The sequence below is a fragment of the Tachypleus tridentatus genome, chromosome 3 (genome assembly GCF_004210375.1).
Source record: "Tachypleus tridentatus isolate NWPU-2018 chromosome 3, ASM421037v1, whole genome shotgun sequence".
NCBI classification, from domain to species: domain Eukaryota; kingdom Metazoa; phylum Arthropoda; class Merostomata; order Xiphosura; family Limulidae; genus Tachypleus; species Tachypleus tridentatus.
The window spans coordinates 96,154,441-96,179,929 of NC_134827.1; the positions used below are offsets into that span (position 1 = coordinate 96,154,441).

Genomic DNA, 25,489 nt, shown 5'->3' on the forward strand with positions numbered 1-25,489 from the left:
ACTCAAAAGAGAAGTAGTAAAATATCAATGTAAAATACACTAATAGAGTAATAAAACTTGATGGATGTCCAAGATGTAATTCTCGGATTTATGTACTTAACTCAATTCTTCCTTATAAATAATCCATTGAAAACAAGCACGTCCATCCACTGAAATGTATAATGATTAAACACTAAAAAAACGAAACTGTAAAAAAAAACTTACAGATAATACACTTACATCACTTTTGCTGTCAATCAATTTTGAATTTTTCACAAGTTAGATACTTAAAGAAAACATCCAAAACTGAACTGAACTTTAACAGTTTGGAGAAAAAAAAATGCGACATTATGAGTACAGAAATTATATCCATCAATCACACTTCACCACTGACTTGAACAGTTACGTATCTAAGATGATGTTTTATTACAAATTCTAAAAAATGTTTCTATTATCTACCACTAGATGGTGGTCATCGATCAGGAGACTGATCCCTCAACACTGAATGATATTTTTTTTGCAAAATTTCTTGTGAATCGGCCAATCTCTTTGCTGACACGTTGGTCCACAATAACGAGCTTCCTGACATCGCCCACATATACTAAATTCTCGAGGTTCTCGTTCAAGGTTTATACACGGAGGGTAGTGGCATTCATAGTAACATGTGCTCTCTTCTGAAACCAAGATTATAAACATATAAATCCAAAACAGCTTGGATGAGCATACAAAATTATTTAATTTTTTCGCACGTGTTAAAACTGAGAAACACTATCATTCTAAACATTTTGTCAAACTTACTCAATAAATACTTAAAAATTAACACTGATCGATCACAGCTACCATTAATACTAAAGAACGAATCATTTACTTTTGAAGTTAAAGATCTGTTACCTAAAATTTAATCTTACTCATATGGATTCATTTGATTAACTAGTTTGTCACTGAAATATTACATGCAAAAGGGTACTACAGCTAAAGGAACAATAGGTGGATCTGAATTATCAAACAATTTATACTACAAATATAAATTATGCAAATAGTTGTACATTTTAAACCATTACATTAAAACTTAATATGTATCATGTTCAGTTTTAGATCTCACTTCAAAATAATTATTTTCCCAATTTGAAATCTTCATATTACATCAATTACTTCTAAGTTTCTTAACGCCACGCCACCTATTTTAAGAACGCAAACTATTTTAATATATCTTGGACTAAGCTCAGCTTTGTACATTCGCAGCAGCAGTATTAGATTGTTCCTACAATTAACTACTTGGGCAATTTAAGGAAATCTTGTCTGTCAAAACTCTGGGCTAATATATGTTCCACTTTCTCGTAACGGGATACTAAAGGTTTGACATGGTGTATGTACCTTATACATGGCGGCAAAGAAAGGACACAATTGTACTTGTTATAAGACAATAACTGTAAGCCTATTATAATTTTGAAATATTACAACCTTAATCTAGTCCCTAAGGAATTTTATAAATGGGAAGAGCGTATAATTATAGTGTTCCAACCATATTATAACTTGTGATATTCATTGTCAGTTATTTATTTAGCTCAATCCAGAACCGAGATACAATAAACAGAACAGCGGTCTAACAATACATCTCAGAACGGCTGGTATTGATAAGCAGAGAACAACGTTTCGACCTTCCTAGGTCATCTTCAGGTTAACAAAGAGAGTTTGAACGTGACCGTTGACGGACACGTCTTACGGATGAGAGTATAAACGGGTACGGAACTGGGGTCGTTGCAGTTGGATGTTAAGTTATTAACTAGAATAGGTATAAAGGTGTTCCTTTATATTGGTTTAATTTTAGATTTAGTTGCTGTATAAGTAGGTCTCTTTTGCGTTTGTTTGTATTTGTTTCCCCACTTAATATCTGGATGTTTTTTGTTTTTGGTTATGTTGTGTTTCTTTGATTTGCAGTGTTCAAAACGTGTGAACGTGTTTTTTGTGTTCTCTGAATCTTGTTTCCATTTTTCTGCTTGTTTTTCTCAATATCGAAGTTGTGGCAGTTATCACATTGTATTTTATAAATAATGTTGGTGTTGTATTTGTCAGTGTAGTTTTTAAGTAGCATGGACTTTAGTTTTGTTCCTGTTTTTTTTAATAAATTTGGTGTTTACTGAAATGTTTTGTTATATTTTTGCCAAATGTTGGTTATATTTTTGCCAAATGTTGGTTATATTTTTGCTGATGTTGGGAACATATGGTATGTATCAGTACAAGATTTTGTAGTTTGTTGTGTCTTGGGATTTATTTGTTTTTTGTTGTTGGTCTCAGTGTGTGTGTATAATGTTTTCCACGTTGTTTTTTTGAGGAATTTGTTGATGTTGATGAAGTGTTTTATTTTGTTTATTTCATCAGGTGAACACAGTTTTGTGTTTATTTGATTTCTTAATGTGTTCAGTTTTGTTTCGTTTCATTGCTGATTTCAATCAGTGTGGTGATTTTCTGTGGATTTCTGTTTTGAATTTTGTATCAGTTCTAGTGATCTTGAGATTAAAATGGTTTTGGTTAGTTTTTTCCTGTTCACAGAAGAACTTAATGTTGGGATATATCGAGTTAATGTGGTTATAAAACTAAATGTGTATTCTGTAGATGTGAATCCAGCAATTGTATCATCAACATACCTGTACCAGTATAGTGGTGGATGTAAGGCTGCATTGATCTCAAAATTCAATCTGTCATAAAAGAACAATCTAACAGTTTTTATAAGCTATTTCATATAATCATCATTGCTGTGTGTATAATGTTTGGAGGTTGATAAATAATTATTATATAATTTTACTATATTATATTACATAAATAGTGTTCCGTCTTATACTCTGTTGTATTCCAGCAGGCCTGACGAGCCCTAGAATGAGCAAAACACATTTGGTAATAGATGTTACAAATCTAGTGTGACTGAAATAGTGTTATCATACACTGTTATAATTCTTGAAAGTCCCTGAGGGACTACATTAATAATGTAGTTTACAATTGAAACAGGCTATTGTTTTAAGACAAGTAAAACTACAAAGGTTTCTAGCGTTTACATACAATACATCATAAGCATCTGCTAATTGTGAAGATTAAATGAAGCTGTTTCACAAACAGTTAAAATTAACTGATTGATTAATTAGAGCAGAGCTACACACAGATCTCAAACTGATAAAACAACTAGAAAGATAACAGTTAGTAAACAGCATCCACCATAAACTCCTAGGCTACTTTAATCAAATAGTGGGATTTGACTATCACTCTTATAATGCACCCATGGCCCAAGAGTGAAGAGAACAATTTGTTTGTTTTGTTGCAACAGACATAAATCATGGACCAACAACTTATCATGCTAACCACTAGGACAATCCTAGCCTACCAGATTCTCCAGGCCTCAGTTCTGATTCAAATTTATCACAATTAACACCTCTGTTTCAGTGTTTATCAAGTCCAGCATTCTGTGTTAATTCTTTTGTTATTTCAGTTTTATGTAAGTAGCTTAAAACTGTTTAAGGATTTCACATTATATATACTGTACAAAATTTTTATGCAAAGATTCTACTATAACTTGAATTAGATTTACTAAACAAATAAAAATTATTTCAATGTTAGTTTAACCTTTGCTGTATGTTAGGTTCAATGTTTCATGTATATGGAGATAAGGAATAGTAAGTTTGATAAAAAGTTTAAAAAGCAAATTTTGAAGAGATGCAACAAGAATTATCCATTGTAAGTTAAGCAGCTGAATTATTTGTAGACTGATCAAAGGTGGAAAATGTTTAAAGTAAATTCTTAAAACATTCATGTAACCATCAGTGATGTCGATAAAACCCACTAGTAGAGAAATGTATATATGTAAAACAGCTTGTTTGGGTTGAGAAAATTTTTTATAGAGAGAGAACAACGTTTGACCTTCTTGGTCATCGTCAGGTTCACAAGGAAAGAGAGGTAACTGACATGTGGTGAGCTTCCAGTCAGTTACCTCTTTCTTTGTGAACCTGGCGTGTCAAATCATTCTCAATATATATCCCGCATATATATATTATGTTATAGAAAGAAAACAGTAGCTGTAAGTAAAAACCAGGTTGGTTCACAAAGAGTTTAAAACATAAAATTAAAGAAAAGCATCATGCATTTTAGAAATTCAACCTGACTTGTATGACAGGAAACTTAGAAAATTATAGGAAGTTGGTGAAATAGAAAATTGTAACATCAAAATGGATGTATGACAAAAGTTGGCCAATTTCTTTAAATATATTAAGGAAAAACAAAATGTTAAAAGTTTGGGTAGGACTCCTGAAGGATGTTAAAGAAAGGTTAACACCTAAATTACAACATGTCTGGGCTGTAACACCTAATGATTACATGTCTGGATTATAATATCTGATGGTTATGAGATGTCAGTTATTAAATTTTGCTTTTTCTTTAGTTCTTACTTATGAAGGTTTAAGCAAGTATTCCACATCTTGAACAGCTGATAAATGGGACAAGATTACACAAGATGACTGCATTAATTTTGAGTTGGTTAAGAAAAACTGGGAAGTTTAAAAAATGATAAAACTCCTGGACCAGCTAATAATTTCACGAGTTTTGAAGGAGGTTAAAGATTGGATGTGCGAGCCACTTACTACTATTTTTTTTAGTTTCTGAATAACTATCAGGTACCAAAGGATTGGAAGTTACCAAATGTATTCCTCCTTTCAAGAGAAATGATAAATTGTCTCTCAGTAATTATAGACCCATTAGTTTTACATCATCTGTGAAATTTCAGAAAGTCTGATAAAAGATACTTTGCAAAGTCATTTAACAAAGTTTATAATTTTGTTGGATAGTCAACATGGTTTCACCAAGATAAAATCTTCCCTTACAAATCTTTTCACATTCTTTGAAAAGGTTACTGCTTGTGTTAGAAGAAGGTATGAGTGTAAACTTGGTATATCTGGAGTTTCAAAAAACATTTGGCAAGGTGCCTCATAAAAGGCTTGTAAAAACAAACATTCTCTGTAAGTGTGGGGGATGAGTTAATTAATTGGATAGAATAGTTACTGGATGGAAGGAAGCAGAGTTGTTAAAGATGGAGTTCAGTCAAACTATAGTAATGTCACAAGAGGGGTATCAGGACTCAGTCTTAGGACCTTTGCTCTTTTGGTTTACACCAGTCATGTACATGAATGAATAGTCAATAGATTACTTAAATTTACAGATAATATTGATGTCTTGGGTGTTGATAGCTGTGATCCTTTTGATTTAAAAGGGTTTAGATCATTTAGTGGGTTAGGCAAATAAATGGCAGATGAGTTTTAATTATGATAATAGCAAGACAACGCATGTGGGTTGTCATAAGCTGAATTACAAATATAACTTGTATTAAAATAACCTTAATAGTGTTAAGGAAGGAAAGGAACACTGATGTAATAGTTCATCATTCTGTAAAGCCACATCCAAAGCTGTGTGGTGTTGCTAGTGATAGGACAAGTGGGAATGTTGGTTGTGTCTACATAAATATTAAATACAAGTCTAAAGAGGTTATAAAATTCAATTGTACAGGTCACTGGTTAGGCCACATTTGGAGTAGTGTTCAGTCTTGGAATCCTTATCTTTGAAAATACACTGAATTGTTGGGAAGGGTCCAGAGAATGGTTACTAGAATGGTGCCTGGGGTGAAGGGTTTGTCATCATGAGAATGTGAAAACCCTCAAATTGTTTCTCTTGAAAAAAAAAGAAGAAGTTAGGAGGGATCTGATTGAGGTGTTTAAGATTGTAAAGTGAATTTATAGTATTGATGCATATTTTTCATATTCAACAGTGAGAATAGTCAGGACTAGGAGACATGAGTATAAATGGCTGGGTAGGAGTTATTTTCAGATAAGACAGTTTTATTTATTTGACAGGGTGATTAGCCTTTGGAATGGGTTGCCCTTGGATGTTGTAGAAACAGTAAACTGAAGTGTGTTTAAGAAAAATCTTGATAAATATATGAATTATAACGACTGCCTTTAAGGTTGTCTTTATAATTTTAATTTGGCTCAATCAACTAAGATGGACCAATAAGTCCACTGCTGTTCCAAAGCATTATATTAAACTATTTCAACTCTGATCAAGCAGGAGTTTCAAACAATTTATCAGCACAGAAAGATTTTATGTGCAAATACTTATGTAATGTCAGCACACCTATGCAGGATTTATGGATTTTTTTCTGATAAAAGTTAACTCATGTAATTTGCATTTTTAAAAGAATGTATATTTGAAAGCTGCATTTTGGAGCCTTTACTACTATTTATACTTTTACTTTGTAATCCCCTAAAGGAACTAGAATCGTAATGGGGTGTTATTAGTAAGCATTTCAGACAATTGCCACTTACCTTCTTCATATACAAGTTCACCATTGGCATTATAATATCGTCTACTCAAACTATGGTCATTAAAATGCTAAAATAAAAAAAAACAACAAATAAACAGGTATGTTATGCTATCAGGAAATAACATATAGTAAAAATTTCAAACCAGTGAAACATGGTAAAATTTTCACATCTGATGAATACTATTCTACACTCATTCCACAATTTTTAAACATCAGTTTACTTTCCTCATTTTAAAAAAAACTTAGAATTAAAACTATTGTTTACTCATTAATTTTATTTGAAGATCAAGGAACAATGACTCTCGACTTGCAAGGTATAAAACTGTATGACTCTCGACTTGCAAGGTATAAAACTGTATTATGAGCTAGTAATCTTTTAGTAAAAATAATATCTGTTGAAAATGTAGCAATTAATATTATTCCTGCTTTCAGAAACTATTGTCAATTATTTTCTCACTTATAAGGTAAAACAAATTTATGTTCATTGAGGAACCTACCAAACTGAATAACTAATTCATAAATACAATGACAGCAATTTTTACATTAGACACGTTCTGATTTTAATGGTTGCAATGTTTCAACTTAAAGCACCAAGTCATCAACAGGTAAGAATTACATTCAAAAAAGCAATTTGAATTCCAGAAAATATTACAGACTTGTAGGGGTCAGCAAGTATTTTTGTAGAAAGCATTAAATTGGTGTTTGTTTGTGAATAAAACATTAATATAGATAAAGGTAATTCACGGACATTAATTTTGCAATGGCTTTGCTTATGACTTTATTAGTAGTAATGTCTGGTTTCTTTAATAGTTTCTCTGAAATATTCAAAACACATGACGGTCCATAATCCTGAGGTTCATTTCTCTTTTAGTTTCTAAAGTATAAAAGTGTTTACATGAATTGCATTTTTGTTTTCATTTCTGTTGTAGTTTTTTTTTCTAGTAATAAGGTTCTAGATATGAATATATGGATTTTCTATGTTTATGTTAGTCATATCAACATTATGTTTCTTATTTAGTCATTTCCATGATCCAGTTTCGTCTTCACTGATGCATTTGACACAAGGAATTGTGGTAGTGATGAAAGTCACAGCTGTTTTCATCTTTGAGATTAGCTGTTTTCATCTTTGAGATTAGTTTTCTTGTTTGATGTTTTCTGGATGCATTCTTTAATAAATTCTTTTGTTTTTGTTTTAATGAAAACTTCAGAAATTATATATAGTATGTTATCTAAATTGTTTACAGAGCAAATAGACAAATGCAATGTGCATAATGCACCACAAGGTTCACAGTTTGTGATAAAGTCATCAACTATCAAATGCAATGTGCATAATACACTGCAAGGTTCACAGTTTGTGACAGAGTCATCAAATATCAAATGCAATGTGCATAATGCACCACAAGGTTCACAGTTTGTGATAAAGTCATCAACTATCAAATGCAATGTGCATAATGCACCACAAGGTTCACAGTTTGTGATAAAGTCATCAACTATCAAATGCAATGTGCATAATACACTGCAAGGTTCACAGTTTGTGACAGAGTCATCAAAATTAGAATTTGTCTACTCTTAAAACTGCTGTTAATGTATTTTTAAATGACTAAACAGAATATTGCTTCTTTTAAGCCAAGAGTCTTACTTCATCAACCATGTGATCAGGGGAAGTTGTTGAATGGCTGCCCAATAAAGTGACTGTTCTCGATGTTTTCTCTGAGTCTCTAGCAGCAGTGGAAGTCGACAACTTTAGGAACTAAACACAAGTTTTGTAGTCTATTGTCCATAGTAATGCTGTTTTATGGACTACCTTAAATCCAGGAGCAACACCTCCATAATGCTTTTCCCTGTAGCATAGAAAACAAATGTTTAGGTAATGAAACCAAGACCATAAATGGACAATCTACAACATTACAGTGTACATCTATTTTCTGTTGTTGTTGAAGCATTCATCTACTTGGTAAGATAACAAATGTACATCTAGAATTGAGCCCAGAAAATAAATATAAAATCACACCATGGTACAAACAAAATTTGTTACATTTTAAGTTTTATTTCTCAAAATTTGCATTGGAATAAATCTGCATAAATAATACACTTGCAATTTTCTATCTGGAACTTCTCAAAAGTTCATGATCAAGTGCTACAAATCCCATATCATTAGAAGACTTTGTTCAAGGAGGCCAGATTGACTACTGGCTTTTCAATCGAAAGCATCTTTCCTAAATTTTGCTTAGTCAGACTTCTCAATAGAATGACTTTGTTACATGACAACGTAATTATGCTGTCATTGCGACATCTGGTTTGGATTTCAACCTTAGTTTTTCATATTTGCAAAGTATTTCACACAAACAACACTCAACTCTTATATAATTTCCTTAAAAAAAGGATTACAATAAATACAATTTTAATGGCTTTCATGACTAATTTACATCTAAAATATGCACGTGCAGTTCATTCAGACAAGTTTGCCTTCATTTCAGTTTACAACACTCTAGCTTCGGTTCACTTTATAGGCTACTTACTATAAACACCTTTTAGCTACTCTTTTTCTTTATTATGGGTTTTATTCTTTGTTTGATCTGAAAAACATATCATACACTCAACACTCATAACCGTTTTATACACTGTACACTAATATGAATAACATTATTGATCACTTTGTGTATTTTTATTAAATCAAGTTAGGTATATGTAGTTTTATTAAATAGTTATGTCTCTACAAGTTTCTTTGTCTGACCACCTAAACGTTTTTTTTTTTCCAAACAGACCAGAATTTATTAATCTAACAAAGTCTGTAAGAAATCAGAGCTCAAATTACATGCATGAGAATGACAGAATGAGGAATATGAGTGAAGGGCATGAAAACTACTGGAAATGTTACATGGATCACTGCTAGCATTTATTTTATAGAATCTACTATTTTAAAATTTAAAAATAGAGCCATGTTATTTCTTTGAATCATCACAAAAATCAGAAAGGCTTTTCTTTCCCCTAAACTTTTATTGAACACTAGTTTGGATAGATGTTACTCTGGAGTTTAAACAAAATGAACACAAGACTTCAATTTTTGAGAACTGACAATTAACTTTAAATTACTTTATCTAATTTTTCTTAAGATTTATAATTAATAGTTACATTTATAACAATCTACCCTCCAGCATATAAAGTTAATACATATTAATTAGCTGCTTTGTTAATCAAAAAGTTAGTTTTTACAATAAAACTGATGGAAAGCTTAACCGTGCATATATTAATTATAACAATGTATCTCAAGAGGGCTGGTATGGGTTTTAAAACTTTTATTAAAGTAGAGAACAATGTTTCAACCTTCTTAGGTCATCTTCATGTTAACAAAGAGTTTGCAATCTAAGAAGATCAAAACGTTCTGTACTTTATTTCAATTAAAGATTTAATACCCATACCAGCTGTCCTGAGATACATTTTCACTTAAAGTGAGTTTCTTGTTATCACAAATAACCAATTCTCTGCTAAAATAAAACTACTAGACCAAATCATATAAAACATCTTTATGGTTTGATAATATCCTATTGTATGCAAACATTTATTTAACTAAAGTCTGTATAAAATATGCTAAATAACCTAAATTTATTTCCACAGCTTTGACAGCTCATAATTTACTACTAGATTCTCCTGCAAGTGCATGCTGTTTAATACAGTAATCAGCCTACAGTAAAGAATGTCTCCACTTTGTTTTATTTAAATTTTACTTACCACAGTAAATCTTGAACAAATTTTCCAAAATGTTTCCCTCTTAACAGATCATAGGCAAATGCATATACTTCAGCACCATTTCCATCTTTATCAATTTCCAACTTTGCCTAAACAGGAGCAGAATGAAATTGTACTATTCATTAAATGTGAAGTTTCTTTGGGTTTGTTTTTTCTGTTGTAATATTTTTCTTTTCCTATTAAACTTCTGCAATCAAAATCCTATTCCAACTTGACTTACTACAAACAGAAACTGCAACACATTTTTAACACATGTTAACATGCAAAACTTCTTCCACGTAAACAGTTTTGTTCCAGTGTGAACTGGTCTATGAAACTGTATCTATACTTTCCTTCAAATAAAATATCTTAATGTAATGTACTTTAATTCAACTGTGTTAGTCAAAAATTAACTGATGTTGTGCCTTCTTGTGGACAAAGAGTACAAAAGTGTAGTAACTTACACTGTATCAAAGCCGCGTTCCAGCAATATATCAATGTAACCACTTACAAACTATGTTGTATCAAAGTATGTTTGCAGCAATGTATCAGCGTAACCACTTACACACTGTCTATTAATTAGAGACAGCTAGTGCAGATAGCCCTCGTGCAGCTTTGCGCAAAAATTCAAAACAAACAAACACACTGTCTATGTTGTATCAAAGCATGTTTGCAGTAATATATCAATGCTTTCAGATAACAGGAAAGAAAACTGTGCATGATAGCATTTTCTTTGTAGCTTCAAGATAACACATCAGATAAAAAGTGATGAAAATATAAATTATAGGAGGTTGGTTTCTTGTGTTGTTTTTTTTAATATGAAAAAATTAGACTTAAAAACCTTATTTCCATACATGTTTATTCTTACTTCTTGACAAATAGTAACATGCAATGATCCTCTCAGGAACTATCCAACACATCTCTTTCAATACTAATTAACCATTTACCTTGCTTTATCATTTATAGACACTAAACAAACCACAATAGAATTATGGAAAATAAAAAAAAATTAACTCAAGATATTTTAGCAAATGATATCATTTAATGCACTTTCATCAGTTTCTTAAATTGTTTATTTGTTTTAAATATTCGGCAAAGACATAATAACCACCTTTTCTAGCAGTCTCTAAGTTTGAATCCATTTTGGAAACCATACCAATAAAAAATAAACAAACCTCTACACAGCGGAGTTCTTGTTTCTTATCAGTATTTCCTGAATCGATAAAGCATGATTGATCATACTACATGGTATATTATTATTTTATTTACCGTTAATAGGCTGTAAATGCGACTCTTGCTTAATGAAGCGCGTCATTTCGTAAATAATTTATTAATTTCGAGCAGTACCTAGAAGAAAAGGTACATTGTTTATACACAAAGTTACCCAGGATTCTATAGGTGTTTCAGTTTTGTGTAGACAGTAAATTATCGCATTTATTCTACTATTCGGTTACTTTGTGAGGTACGCGTTTGTTTGACGATCAAAGTGGTTTAAGAATAGGTACCACCGGCAAGAAAACTTTCCAAGTTTTGTATTTTTTTCTTCACGATATTTCTGTTGAAAATGAAATTATTCTTTGCGAAATTAGGCCTATAACGTTCGTAAAAGTTAACGCAACCTACAGAAAATTTTATAAATGTTAATTGTTACGTTGACTGGATATTATATTACTTTTACCAAATAATTCAGAAGTACTCGCCGAACAATAGAATGCGGTACAGCATTATACCAACCAGTTTTCATTTTATTATTAAACGCTAAACCTCTTTCAATGGATTTCGTCGTTAACATAGAACAAATCCTCGCATTGTAAAAAGTACATATCTACTGTTACTGAAACTGACCACAAAGTATTTTTGACAAAAATAATTTTAAAAAATATTCTAAAATGTAGTTTTCTTTCCACTTAATAGATGGCAATTAAGGTAAAATAAACACGCCTTGCAAATAAAATCGTTGACAGTTTTCTGTTTTTTGTAGATCTCAAGTTTCTTTGTTTAACGAATATTTTTCCTATTACGTTCTTTAAAGAAAAAACGAAATATGCTAGAAAACTAGGTTTTATTTTTCACTGTTGATAATGAACTAAATGTTAATAGGGGTTGTAGTATATTAATTTAAAACTACAGAACGTAGGCATGTTCATCTTCTGGGAAAAACCAGTATTTCGTATGGCCACAGAAATTACGTAAATATTTAAATACTATTTTCTCACCTATAACTTTCAATTTTACATTTAGCTAGTGCCTGGCTAAGTCTTTTTAACTACCTATTCATGCACTTAAAGCAAAATGCAAAACAATTTAAAATAATCATTGAAATGTAATTGATTGTAGCATAGTTACAGCCTTTGAATACCCTCAGATATTCACAAGTTTTAGTACCATACGCTATACAATCGATTACACATGCAACTCTATACAATATTTTCTGTCACTATATGCTGTACGTACTGCGACTCCATCCCCTTAAACAAACAAAAGTAGCGCTAATTTACTTGAAATTATATCACACAATTAGAAAAGTACAACAGTATATATTTTGTACTATATTTTAGGAAAACGTACTTCTGAAACGATTCTGTTATAACATACTTAAATTTACACTGAAGAAAAATCGTGCCGATTTATAGAAGATAAATTTTGTAAAACGAAGTACAGACGAAACGAAAAGGTTGTCAGCAACAGTAAAACTGCCTTTGGCCAAATATACTAATGCGCTAATTTATAAACAAATTTAAAAACGATAATCTGTAGATATGTTTAAATAATACATAAAAACTGGTAAGAAGTGTTCCTATCTACTTCTCTTCACAACAGGTAAACAACCACAACCACCATCTCTTACAGATTGTGAAACCACGCATCACAGAAGTAAACGACCGTTCTACCCTCCCTTCACGGTATTTCGTTCAAATTTCCCATATGTTGACTCATCGCACATGTGTATCATTAATACGAAGAAGGAGGGGAGGGGAAAAGGCGGGAACTATATTTATTTCCTCTTTGTTTACATAGAGGTCAAAGTTACCAATGTTAGTAGCGAGAAGTACAGACTTCACAACACAAGGAAGAATCACACTCGCGCCATCTGTGCAATTTTAATAATTGAAACCTGTTAATTCTTTCTTCAGTGAAAGATAAATTATGAAAACGAAGAAAAAGCGATCAAGTACGTGTTTATTAAAAGCGCTAACGACATTAACTCACTTATTAACATAAACTTCTTAAATAAATGCTGCTTTAAAATATACAAATATTATACAACGGTTTCGAAATGTATGTATTTCAATAATACATCAGTTTTTCAAGCGATTTGTATATTATCCAGTCTCAGAGCATTGTACCTTCTTTTGTACTGTGCTACTTTATACAATTTAACGAATTTTCTACACCCACTCCAACTCAAAAGATGCGCAAAATTTAGTTTTAACTGATTCAATTTGAAACTACCACGACATAAACATGCATTATTGATTACATTTAACTAAACTAAATTTGACAATTTTCCCTATATTGAGGCCACAACTCCTCATTTGGATTGACAACCTTCCATACTGGTTCCTTCATTTTGCGACCGCTCAAACGATTCACAATCTGTTTTAACGTACTCTTTAATACAAACCTGGCACAAATAGCTCTTAAGTAAATCAAACTTGTCTCACAAAATATCTCGTTTCGCAGTCCTGTAGATGAAATTGTTACCATATTCTCTCTCTGAACTGACGAATCCAGTTCATTAAGCAGACGTTCCATAATCCAGGTATTTGAAACTGAGGTTTCAAGTTGAAAACTTTGATTTATTATATTGTCTAAAATACTCAACTTGATGTTTTAATGATTCCAGTTCAAATAAGTAACAAAATATCAAATGTTAATCACGTACTTTTTAGTATATATGAATGCAATTACTGGAACTAGGCAAAAAAAAAAAAAAATACAGGTCAATTTCCAAACGAACGCGATTACTGAAACCAGGAAAAACATTATTGGCCAGTTTCCAAACAAGTCTCAGAAACAGCCAACTTCTTCACCCTTACTTCTCACTTTCACAGTTTATGACGTCACGAGTTTGTAACCTTGACGCTATATATTAGGCAGCAGAGTTTTGTACAGAATGTAGAAAAACTTGCATTCTGACTCATTACATATAAATCTCCCACTGCACGTCTTAAACACAACAGACAAAATTATTAAACTTATTCTTTGGTAAACAGATCCCCATTATCCGTAACTTAAGAGAATGATTGTTTGTTTGTTTTGAATTTCGCGCAAAGCTACTCAAGGGCCGTCTCTAATTTAGCAGTGTAAGACTAGAGGGAAGGCAACTAGTCATTACCACCCACCGCCAACTCTTTAGCTACTCTTTTACCAACGAATAGTGCAACTGACCGTCACATTATAACGCCCCCACGGCTGAAAGGGCGAGCATGTTTGGTGCGACGAGGATACGAACCCGGGGACCTCAGATTACGAGTCGAACCCCTTAACCCACCTGGCCATGCCGGGCCTAAGACAATGAAAGACGAAAAGTATGTACAAAGTTCCGGTACAACTACCATATGATTAAATATATATATATATATATATATATATTAATTACACGATTTTTCCAACAAACGCTTATGATAAAACTAATACTTTATCGTAAAGTGTAATACGGGCCCGAAATCTATTCACTTTCAACTTAGCTTTATCGAAAAAAAGTGAAGAAAAACAATTAAATATTGAACCGTGCAAAATACTGGGTCAATGAAAGTTGTTTTTTTTCTTAAACGACAAAGAGAAAAAGATAGTCAATTGTAACTTTTCGCTTATATGTCTTTCTCTCACACACACAGACACACACGTATATTATATATATATATATATCGCAAACATTACATAGATTATTTATTGTCTTAGATAAAATCTGGATTTGTAACGTTTTTTTTTCGAGCAACTGTACCTGATAACATAGTGTAGTACCCGCGCACATCGTGAGAGGGTATATTTCTGTAATGCCATTAGATAACCAAACGCATTTCTTTAGCAACACTGAATGTAAACAAATTGCTCCAAGCCTTCGGGGAAGTACAAGGCCCTTAAAACGAAATTAATGTTATTTGCTTCCAGTACTATATTTTACTCTTAAGAGTACACATACAAATACTCACCTCAAAGGCATATTCTTGGACTAGAGTTATGTCTCGTTCATCTAGTAAAGTGTACTTCATCTAACAATGGAAAAAAAAAACAACACAAGATTAATATCACTTGAAAGGTTGTATATACTATAGTATATATATGGGCAAAAATAATTTAGTTTAGTTATTCGCTATGAAATATTAACATATCTCTATGTTGCTTATTATTAGATATTCGTTTTACAAAGAAAAAGCTATGAAGTATTTATATATACTCAAAGGCAGAATTTATAATATATGTATACATATACTGATTTGTATTGAATTTTAAGCAAAAGTCACACGAGGGTTATCTGCGCTAAACGTCCCCAATTTAGCAGCAATAGACTAGGGGGAAGGCAAAGAACTGGTTAACACCACCCACCACCAACTCTTGGTCTACTTTGATAGTGAGATTGACCGTAACTTTATAACGCCCTCACGGTTGAAATGGCGAGCATATTAGGTGACCGGGATTCGAACCCACGATCCTCAGATTGCGAGTTAAACACTAATTACCAGGCCCACACGTATACAAAATAACATTTAGCGTTATAATTACAACAGTCGAGGGTAAACTTTTAAAAACTCGCCAATTTAGTTTGAACAGGAAATTAATATTCCCTTTAATATAATTTAAATTCTAGTTAAAATAATTAACTTGCCTTAGAAAACGAAATACGATAATTCAAAATACGTTTCACAATACATAGACTTATTTCGTCGTGACTTAAACCTAATATTTAAACATCGCGTGAAGCTTTGAGGTTGAGCCGTCTTCCAAACCCATGTTCTTAATACCATCCCCACATAACAAATAGAATTCTGTATCGGTCCATTATTAAAATAGACTTGCATTGAGGTGAGTAAACCAGTATTAAAAGACGAGCAAAGAAATCCATTTTCCGTGGTGAAGCACGCGAAGTTAATTATGAAATTAAACCAATTTCATATTCCACGGAGAACAGACGAGCTTATGAGGTAACCACAGCTGAGAAAGAAAATTGGCCTAATTCCAGACAAAAGAACTAAACTGGCCAAAATAACCGCTTCTTGCCAAATTTTAATGGAATCTTTTCAGACATTTATTTTGTTTTTAGTTCTTTAATTAAGACAATATTAAACTAACCTTTTTAATATTTCAACGTGCTACTAGAGAAAAAAAAAACCGATCATTGCCAAATTTCACATCATGCAAAAGCATCAAAGAAACTAAGTGTTCAATTAAATTGGTCCTAACACAAGCTGGAGAACTAGTTGTTCGAACGCCGTTTATTCTCAAAAAGAACGGTTAACCAAGGACTAAAATGCGAAGACAAATAATATACAAACTGGCCTAATTTTTATGGCGATGATAATTTACAGTCAGTCCTCAGTCCCTGTTTCATGTTTGAAATAAATTCCAAGTTTTTTGTTGTTGTTTTTCAATGAAGGATATCCCTAATTTACTAAAGTCGTCAAAACGTTTATTTCCGAAAGAAAAACAGCCTTCAACTGGTACTCAAGTATGACACATGTAAAGTAAATCATCTCATACAAATATTGTTTTAGACCTCTGAACAGAAATACACAGTAACAAAATGTTTGAACACTGGCATAACTGTAACAATAGTTTGAATACTACCATAGCCATAACAATAATTTTAATTCTGCCATAGCCGTAACAGTAATTCTGCTACGTTTTTGACGGTATAGAGATACAAAAAATACGCATCATGAAACGCATGTCGGTATTATAATGGATGATACAGCGAATAACAAAACTACTATCCATTTGTTTCGTATGGAATTTTATATTCCTAATTTAACTCACAGACTAGATGTACTTCCGCAGAGTTCTTAACTGTTCTGTTTCGTAAATAAATAATACAACCAAAATTAAGAGTAACATTTTTTGTTTATTTCTTGCTTTTGAAGTTCATATGCCATCCTGTGTTTTAGCCGACAAAGTGCATAATTCTTCTCGTGATGCATAGCATGCGCATGTTTTACTGACTTCACGACACTACAAATTACGTTAAACTCCCTTATGTGGCATCGTTTTAGCGTTAATCAAATAGTAACGAATAATGAATTTACTAATGTTCTTAATGGTGATTCAAGATGAGTTTAAAAACACGTATATAGCTGAGGGTTAACCATTAGCACATTTGACAAATGTAGCTTATCTAAGACCAATATAACATCTAATAACGAAATACTAAATATTTTTCATGGTACGGTGTAACTGACTATCATATGTTTTCACATTTTTTATACCCTCATCCATTGCTGGTGTCCAAGATGCCTACAAGTGTCTGTTCATCTTGGTATCCAATAACAACTAGAATACGGTTAAGACACTGACTAACGAAAACCAATTAGCCAACAGTGATTTGTCACCACAAGTGAACAAATTCAGAACCACAATCTGACGTCAAACTAAGCGAATTACGTCACTGTTTTTGCGCAAGACGAGAACACCTACACGAAATGATTTCTGACACGAAGTTTCTGTCGTTAATGAAATATCACAGTCGACTTTGACTAGACTCCATTAAGCCACATACACTGCCCAAATAATTAAAATATATATTAATATAATCCTCTAAATATATTATCTTAACAGCAAATAACTGGATCATGTATTAAGTAAACCGAATAAAAAATATGAGAAAGCGAGCGAAAATTCCTTGTTTATCCAATAATGAAAAATAAAAGTTTTGTATGAACATTGTAGGTGTTAATTTTAAATATCTCATTTAACCCTTGTTCGTAAGTGAGTTGTTCGTAACGCCTCTATCAGAAACATACTAAATTTTTATGCAGTGAATATACACTACTAACATGTTACTAAACAGCTCCTAAATAGTAATTGTTCATCAGATCCAAAATGACCATGACACTGCTACCAAGACAATAAGTAACATATATAACGCTATATCTAGTAACGTCAGTCAAACAACATTGCAAAACGAGCTGCAGTACCTGTCCCCTGGACGGAAGTTATGTAAATTCATGATTAATGAAAGGTTGTGTGTGTGTGTGTGTGTTATAGCAAAGCCGCATCGGGCTATCTGCTGAATCCACCGAGGAGAATCGAGCCCCTGACCCCTGATTTTAGCGTTGTAAATCCGTAGACTTACCGCTGTACTAGCAAAGGATCATAGGTTGCCCTAAGGTAACCTAAAAATGTGCATAAGCCACTGTATGGACTTAATAAACCAAATACAAATTTTGGTTGAAGTCCATTCACACACTGCGAAGTAGTTACATGGACATACAACAAACAGTACCATTATATTTATATAGACATCAGTAACACGAATGTAAGTATATAAATCTGCTTACACCAACTACCTAAAATTACTTTAATTCTTACTATACACTGACTTTCATTTCAAAGTACTCTAGAAAGACTTCGAAAAGTTATTTATCTCTTAACCTTCAAGTATGACCCCATGTAATTTCTTTAATAAGTTACTACGCGATAGATGGCACTTTACTAAGTAGCTTCCATAATTGCATGTCTGTCCACGTTACAGTCGTCAAGGCCTGGCATGGCCGAGCGCGTAAGGCGTGCTACTCGTAATCCGAGGGTCGCGGGTTCGCGCCCGCGTCGCGCTAAACATGCTCGCCCTCCCAGCCGTGGGGGCGTTATAATGTTACGGTCAATCCCACTATTCGTTGGTAAAAGAGTAGCCCAAGAGTTGGCGGTGGGTGGTGATGACTAGCTGCCTTTCCTCTAGTCTTACACTGCTAAATTAGGGACGGCTAGCACAGATAGCCCTCGAGTAGCTTTGTGCGAAATTCCAAAAACAAACAAAACAGTCGTCAATAGTGTTGTAAGGTTTTAAACAAGTGCCATATATTTACCCCGCGACTACTTAGGTTATAAATTTTTCGTAAGATCAGTTTATTTTCTTGTGATTTTTTATTTGCTTGATTTTACGAGTGTTTTTTTGTGACCAAAAGATTTTTACTCTATCTCCTCTTTTGGGTCATTTCTTCGTTTAATCGCTCGTGTAAATATCTAATTACTTCCCATCTATCTTGATATTGCCACAATAGCTTTTATTTTATACAAATGGCTACAAAAGGACTTACCACCACTAAAATATGTTTTAATATAGTGAGCCATAATCTAAGGCTTTCATTATTTGTTTACAAATAAGGGTTTGGACAACAAAAAAAAAACCATAAAAGTTTGAACTTCATAATACTTTAAATAACGCACTAGAATTAGGTGACCACATACGTTCTATTCTACCACGCCACCAACTGAAGGTTAAAGAATATAACTACCAAGCATTTTGTGATCTTTTCACACGCAGCAAGAGACCGCTTGATCCTTTAAAGCTGACGTTACCCACCCACTCCTTACTTTTCAGGAAACCACCGATTCTCCTTACACTTGTAAAAGCACAGGCCTCCACTACTGCTGACAGCAGCTCCCTCTATAAAGCCAATCATCATGTTGTAAAAAAGAATAAGACTGCAGCTCAGTCTACGCTTTATTCGAAAACCAACACCAACTTCCCCACTGTTGGATTTTTATACAACACAATTTGAAAAACGTCAAAGTTTAGGGTCAATTCTAAACAGCTGGTACAAATTAGCTACGAACAAATCGTAAAGGAAGTGTTATGTTGTCCCCTGGTTTAAAGGAACAAAGAAAAAAAACGCGTGCAAGGAGCCATCTAAATTTGTGTACAAATACAAATTTCGTATTTAAGACAAAGTATATAGCCAAACATGAAAAACTGGCGAATGTATTTCAATATAATTATCGAACAACTTCCATCAAGTTACAATATATTTCATCCCCTTACATTAAAAAAAAAAAAATCGAGTGTCAAATATGCTATTAAATGAATTATAATTAGAATATTAAAATTCGCAAAAACCAAATAAATGCTAATGGTTGTAGCAAGATTTCTTTTAATTTGCGAGATAAGGTCGTTTGGCACACAGAAACCACAAACCGATACATTAGTGTCACGTGACTTGGGAATATTGCTAGATGGCGACCTTCAGGTGATGGAACTTTTCTTGAGTCATCATCCGCTATATAGACAAAGAACCTTCAACGATGCATTTCTGAGTATTTTAAGAGTTGCTTCGTAAGCGGCATTCTGCCAGAGAAGTTTTCTGTTAAAAGTGGAAGTAAGCCTATATATCTTCAAATAACAAACGCCTGAAATTCTTCCTTTCTTTATAGTTCAACACGCCACCTTTAAATTAATAAAACTAATGAAAACATACATCACACGTTTACGTCCTTGTTATCAAATACAAGATAAAAAATATTTTTACTGTGAACTAACACCACTACAATAAGAATAAAACAACTTTTTTTTTTTGCTAATGGTTACCAGCCAAGCAGTATAAAATACCTTTTACTTTTCAATACACGAAAAATCAAAGTTTTATCTTTGTGCAGCTCGAACCAATATAGTTTTAACTGCAACAAAAGCTTACTAAGCAACCTCAAAAGTTTAAATATAAAATAAGCAAAAGTTGTTATAAGTAACGTTCTGAGAATATTTCGTTCGAATTAAATATACAAGTAAACTTATGCGAAACTTTTCTCAACAAATAACCAAACTAATCACTGAATTACAAACAAACTTCGACGAATCACTGATAACAAACGGAGGGCGAACATGTTTGATGTGATGGGATTCGAACCCGCGATCCTCAGATTACGAGCAGAGTGACCTAACCACCTGGCCATGCCGGGCCTAACAATATTAGATTTATAATAAGCCATTGCTTAAAATGCCATCAACCAGTGGGTTTATTTCAACTTAATTCAGTGAAGCCATAAGAGTAGGTTGGCAATTTACTGATGAATCTGATAGTTCTATAAAGACATTGCAGCTACTTCATGTATTGAAGCTTACATCTGTTTTCCAGATCTTGTAACACAAAAATTAATAAATTTAGCATATAGTAACTAGTTTCTGGAACTGAATAACTTACAAATAGTTTTGATAATACTTAAGGTTTGATAGTTCCCAATCAAAATGAAACTGCGTAAAAAGTGCACAAATAACTATTTCAATAGTTTCCAGCTAGAAACCGGGTTTCGATACCCCTAGTGGGCAAGAGATAGCCCTTTGTGCTTAACTTTTTAAAAGGATGTTACAGCAATGTAAACTTAGCTTTTAATGCTGTATTTTGTAACTTAAGTTGTAATGAGATGTGCACAAATATGTTCAAAAGACCAAACGCCGAGATAAATATTCTAAAAAAATCACATATAGAGCGTAAATTTAATATATAAAAATGGTAGAAAACTAAAAGAATTGTACGCCTGTGTAAATGACAAAGTTTGAGGTCATCCAATCGGAACAAGCAATCGTAATGAGTTTAGTTACACAACATGACCTAAAATTACTAATTTCGATGGTATATCACAAACTACTACACGTATAAACAATGATACGTGTGCAAACACTTTCCAAAAAGTTAAATAAATAAGCAACGAAAAAAATCATAACCTCATACATTAGAATTTAATTCAATAGACATTTCAAAAATAATTTCTCTTCAAGTAAACATTCCTATGAGCCTGTTTGCACTTTCATTTCCAACTAGTAACATTACGCATTACTATTGTAAGTTATTTCAAGGTTTGCATCAACATGCTTAAACCTAATAATCAGTCCAACACCAACCTTTAATCAGTTTCCAGAACCGGAGAATGGAAATATAACACACCTTCTGTACCATGAATTGAAAGCAGTTCTTCAAAACGAAGTATACATTATAATTATAAAATTACGACAATCCACGAAAAAGAAAACAATTAGATTTGGCGTCATGAAAACGAGATTTGAATATTTTATTCAAAAGTTCCACAGACTGCTAAGCCTTGTTTTTGTAACTCTTCATACTACTAATTTATATTTAAAAAAAAAAACTATGAAACTAGCGCCACTCAAAATAAATAAGCTATAAATAACCTCAAGATATTCAGCATATTTTAAAGTTGTTACATCATTTCGGTATATTAAATTACAATTTTATTTAGGTATAAATATCAAGGCAATTCCAATGTATTATCCCCTCTTCCCCCATGAACCTTAATTCAATGAGATAATCGTCCATAAACAGCACACGAAATAGTTTCACAACGCATAATAGCTGTTTAAAATATCACTTAATCAAATAACCTGCATAGTATAGACATTTAAAAGTGTTTCAATAAGGATATACGGTTCCAAGCATTGTGTAAGCATTTACCAATTACCTGCAATGTTGTAATATCTATTTAGTACTTAGAATGTTACAGATTAAGTACGCTTTCTATTTGTGTGATAACAATAACATAATTAATCAGGTTCATATTTTGTATTCATGATACATATTACAGTGCATAAAAATATAAATTTCCAGTTACATAACATTATTGTTTTGGGTAATCTGTACTATAAGCGTAGAAGCCTGATATGCTCAACTGTGCATACGAAGTGAAGCCAATTGTTTCCATTGCTTGGTCCAGTAAGAGAAAAATTCGCATCCATTTCAGAACACTGTGCACCTATTCATTTACCTTGTTCCAATATTGATACTATAATGTAAAATAATATAACAAGGCTTAGATTACTCAATAAATGTTATATCTACCAAGCTATATAACATTATTTTATGATTTTTTTTAAATAAACATGGTTTGGTAAGCCAGCTGATAAAAGTAAAATCCTGCAACGTTATATGATGTATACAGCGTATTTGTTTTTCATTTCACATTATTGTTTGATACGTTTGGTTAATATGTTCGCCTTCGAAAAAAAAAGAACAATAATCTTCTCACTTCACACCTAAATTTTCGTTAGCAGTAATGACTTCTTAATTAATAACAGAATCATTAATGGAATAGTAACATGCAATATATGGATGAAATCGGCGAGTAGTTATTACGCAAGCTACTTAAACGTACTTAGGCCTAACCATCAATGTTGGTTTTACAAACGGTTAGTTGGTTTGGTGTTTCAAGGCGCAAAGCAACTACGCTATCTGTGCCTTTACAAATGGTACAATTATATTTATATAAAATGACTCTCTAGGTAACTCATCTTCCACAGATCTCTTCTTAAAAAACACAGAATTTCTAATGTCGATACAGTAATCCACTTAGATAATCTCTTGAAATAAGCCACCCTCTGGTTTCCACAGTCTCTTTCATTCTCTCGAATCACGACCAGACTTTCAATTTCTTTCTTCATAATGTATCCGAGAAACTCGAACTGTCTTTCTGATATGAATTTACTATACGAACCTTTTCAACGAATTAGTCAAATTCACAATAACGTTTACATACGAAAGAAACAAATAGACGGATAGAAATTGCATTATACTTAACGACGAACCCCGTAAGTGGTATGACTAATGTTTCGTTACTCGTCAGTTTGACATGCCTAAGTTATAAAAATGCGTTTATACATTTAATAAATAATTAAAATGTATTTGTCAAACTGACGTACGTTTAGGTCGATGAGTGTAGGTATACATTTTTTTTCTCTCTAGTTATCATTAGTATTACAAAATGTCAGCTTACTTAAAGCTCCAGTAAATATTTCCGTCTTTATTAGACTAAAGCGTAAATAACTAGTTTTATCTTCAACATGGTCCTTTGTTTTCAATACAATAATCCCGCGTGAAAATTTTCTTTCCATTATACGCCCGCGCCTGCAGCACGGTACCGGTCGGGCAACCGGTCAAGCGAGCACGCCTGACGCAAACCATGAATTCGTTGTAGCTGGATGAGGTCACTGGCCGCCGTATGTTGCGAGTCAAGTAGCTGCAATACAATGCTTAAGTTACTTAACTAACAAAACTATCTAGCCGTCACGAGTCTTTATTAATCGTAACAAAAGTGTAAAGTAGAATGTTGTGTGGTCGAGATGAAACATCGATCTAAACGCCGACTTCGACGGTTAGATCAATACCTTCCGGTAGTGACACCACTTTAGCAACCCGCATCTGACGATCAATTTTTCTCTACGTAGAACATGTATTATGGCTATACTAGCACATAGTACAGCAATATGGTAAAACATTGTTTCATATAACAAATTTACTTATCATTCAAATCTTTATCGTAGTCAAGGTTTGATATTTTTTAATTGTAATACAGAATAAAAAACAAGTTGAAGTTTTAAAAAAATCGAGTTTGGTTAAAACTAAATTGTAATGATATCGTATCACGTCGTTGTAAAATAACTTATTCCAGTTCAAATGAGAATATAAAATTGATGCATAAACTCAAATGCAAAGATGATTTTCGTCCACGACACAAGTATCGGGTTAAAGTTTCAGTTTTATAAAACAAGTAGTTAAATCACATATTAATTTATCAGAAGGATATGATGCCACTTTTTCTTACAATATTAAAGTTCCTGAAACTTAAACACTTGCTATTATGTTAAAATGTTTTTATACTAATGTCTACATCTTATAATGTGCTTATTTTTTTAAGCAAATAAGTAACAAAAGTGAACCATATATATACACGAAACGCAACTTGCTTAATACTGGTAGTCTAGTCGTACTGTAAATAGTGTATTTTGTAAACCAGTTCTTAAACCTCACTTGTTCACTAAAAGCCCAACGGCACACGTTACAATCTTTGACGTAATGGTGAAAGAAAGCCTCACGAAACTTCGTTGAAATCCAGTAAATTAGGCATGTAGTACATAACTTCGAAGGCAATATTGATCACACAAATAATTCTTACCTTTCCAGCTGCTCGACCTAGACGAACTATTCCTAATTTAACCCCAGATATCCAGGATTCTGGAGAGTCTGGAAGGTCCTTCATTTGAATCAAAATTTGAAACTGTGTGAAATCGAACAACCGTACGCAACCCTACAGGTTAGAAATGACGCCTAAACCCCGTGACTAAGAATAAAGCCCGCCATCCAACACAATGAAACACAAAACAGTCATAGCCTCAAGCTTTAATCATGTGTTTGAGGCTTCCGTTGCACAGCTGTAGACTCGTGACATACTCAGCCCGTCAAGCGCGCTTTAGTGCCACCTACCGTATATAAAGGTGTTTTCATTTTAAACTTGACTGGATTATCAGGACTTATTTGCATCTTTTAACACAAATACTACATTGCAGTTAATCTAAGTTATGTTAACACTTCCAGTGCAAAATATAGATACCTATCCTAGTATCAAAAAGTATATTAAGTAGAAAGTTTACTTGTATAACACATAATTTATATGTTTTTTCAATGTCTAATAGCAACTTCAAATTTTTATCTTCTA

General features: G+C 32.7%; 1 protein-coding gene across 1 annotated transcript; it reads right to left on the reverse strand.

The window, feature by feature from the left end:
- Positions 1 to 217: 217 nt before the first annotated feature.
- LOC143247520 (zinc finger MYND domain-containing protein 19-like) lies at positions 218 to 25,229 on the reverse strand. The gene is given in 9 exon segments (XM_076495781.1): positions 218 to 653; positions 6,336 to 6,402; positions 6,987 to 7,005; positions 7,995 to 8,044; positions 8,077 to 8,129; positions 8,132 to 8,175; positions 10,064 to 10,170; positions 15,217 to 15,276; positions 24,950 to 25,229. Coding segments are annotated over 9 exon segments (663 nt in total). The 5' UTR covers positions 25,034 to 25,229; the 3' UTR covers positions 218 to 474.
- Positions 25,230 to 25,489: the final 260 nt, after the last annotated feature.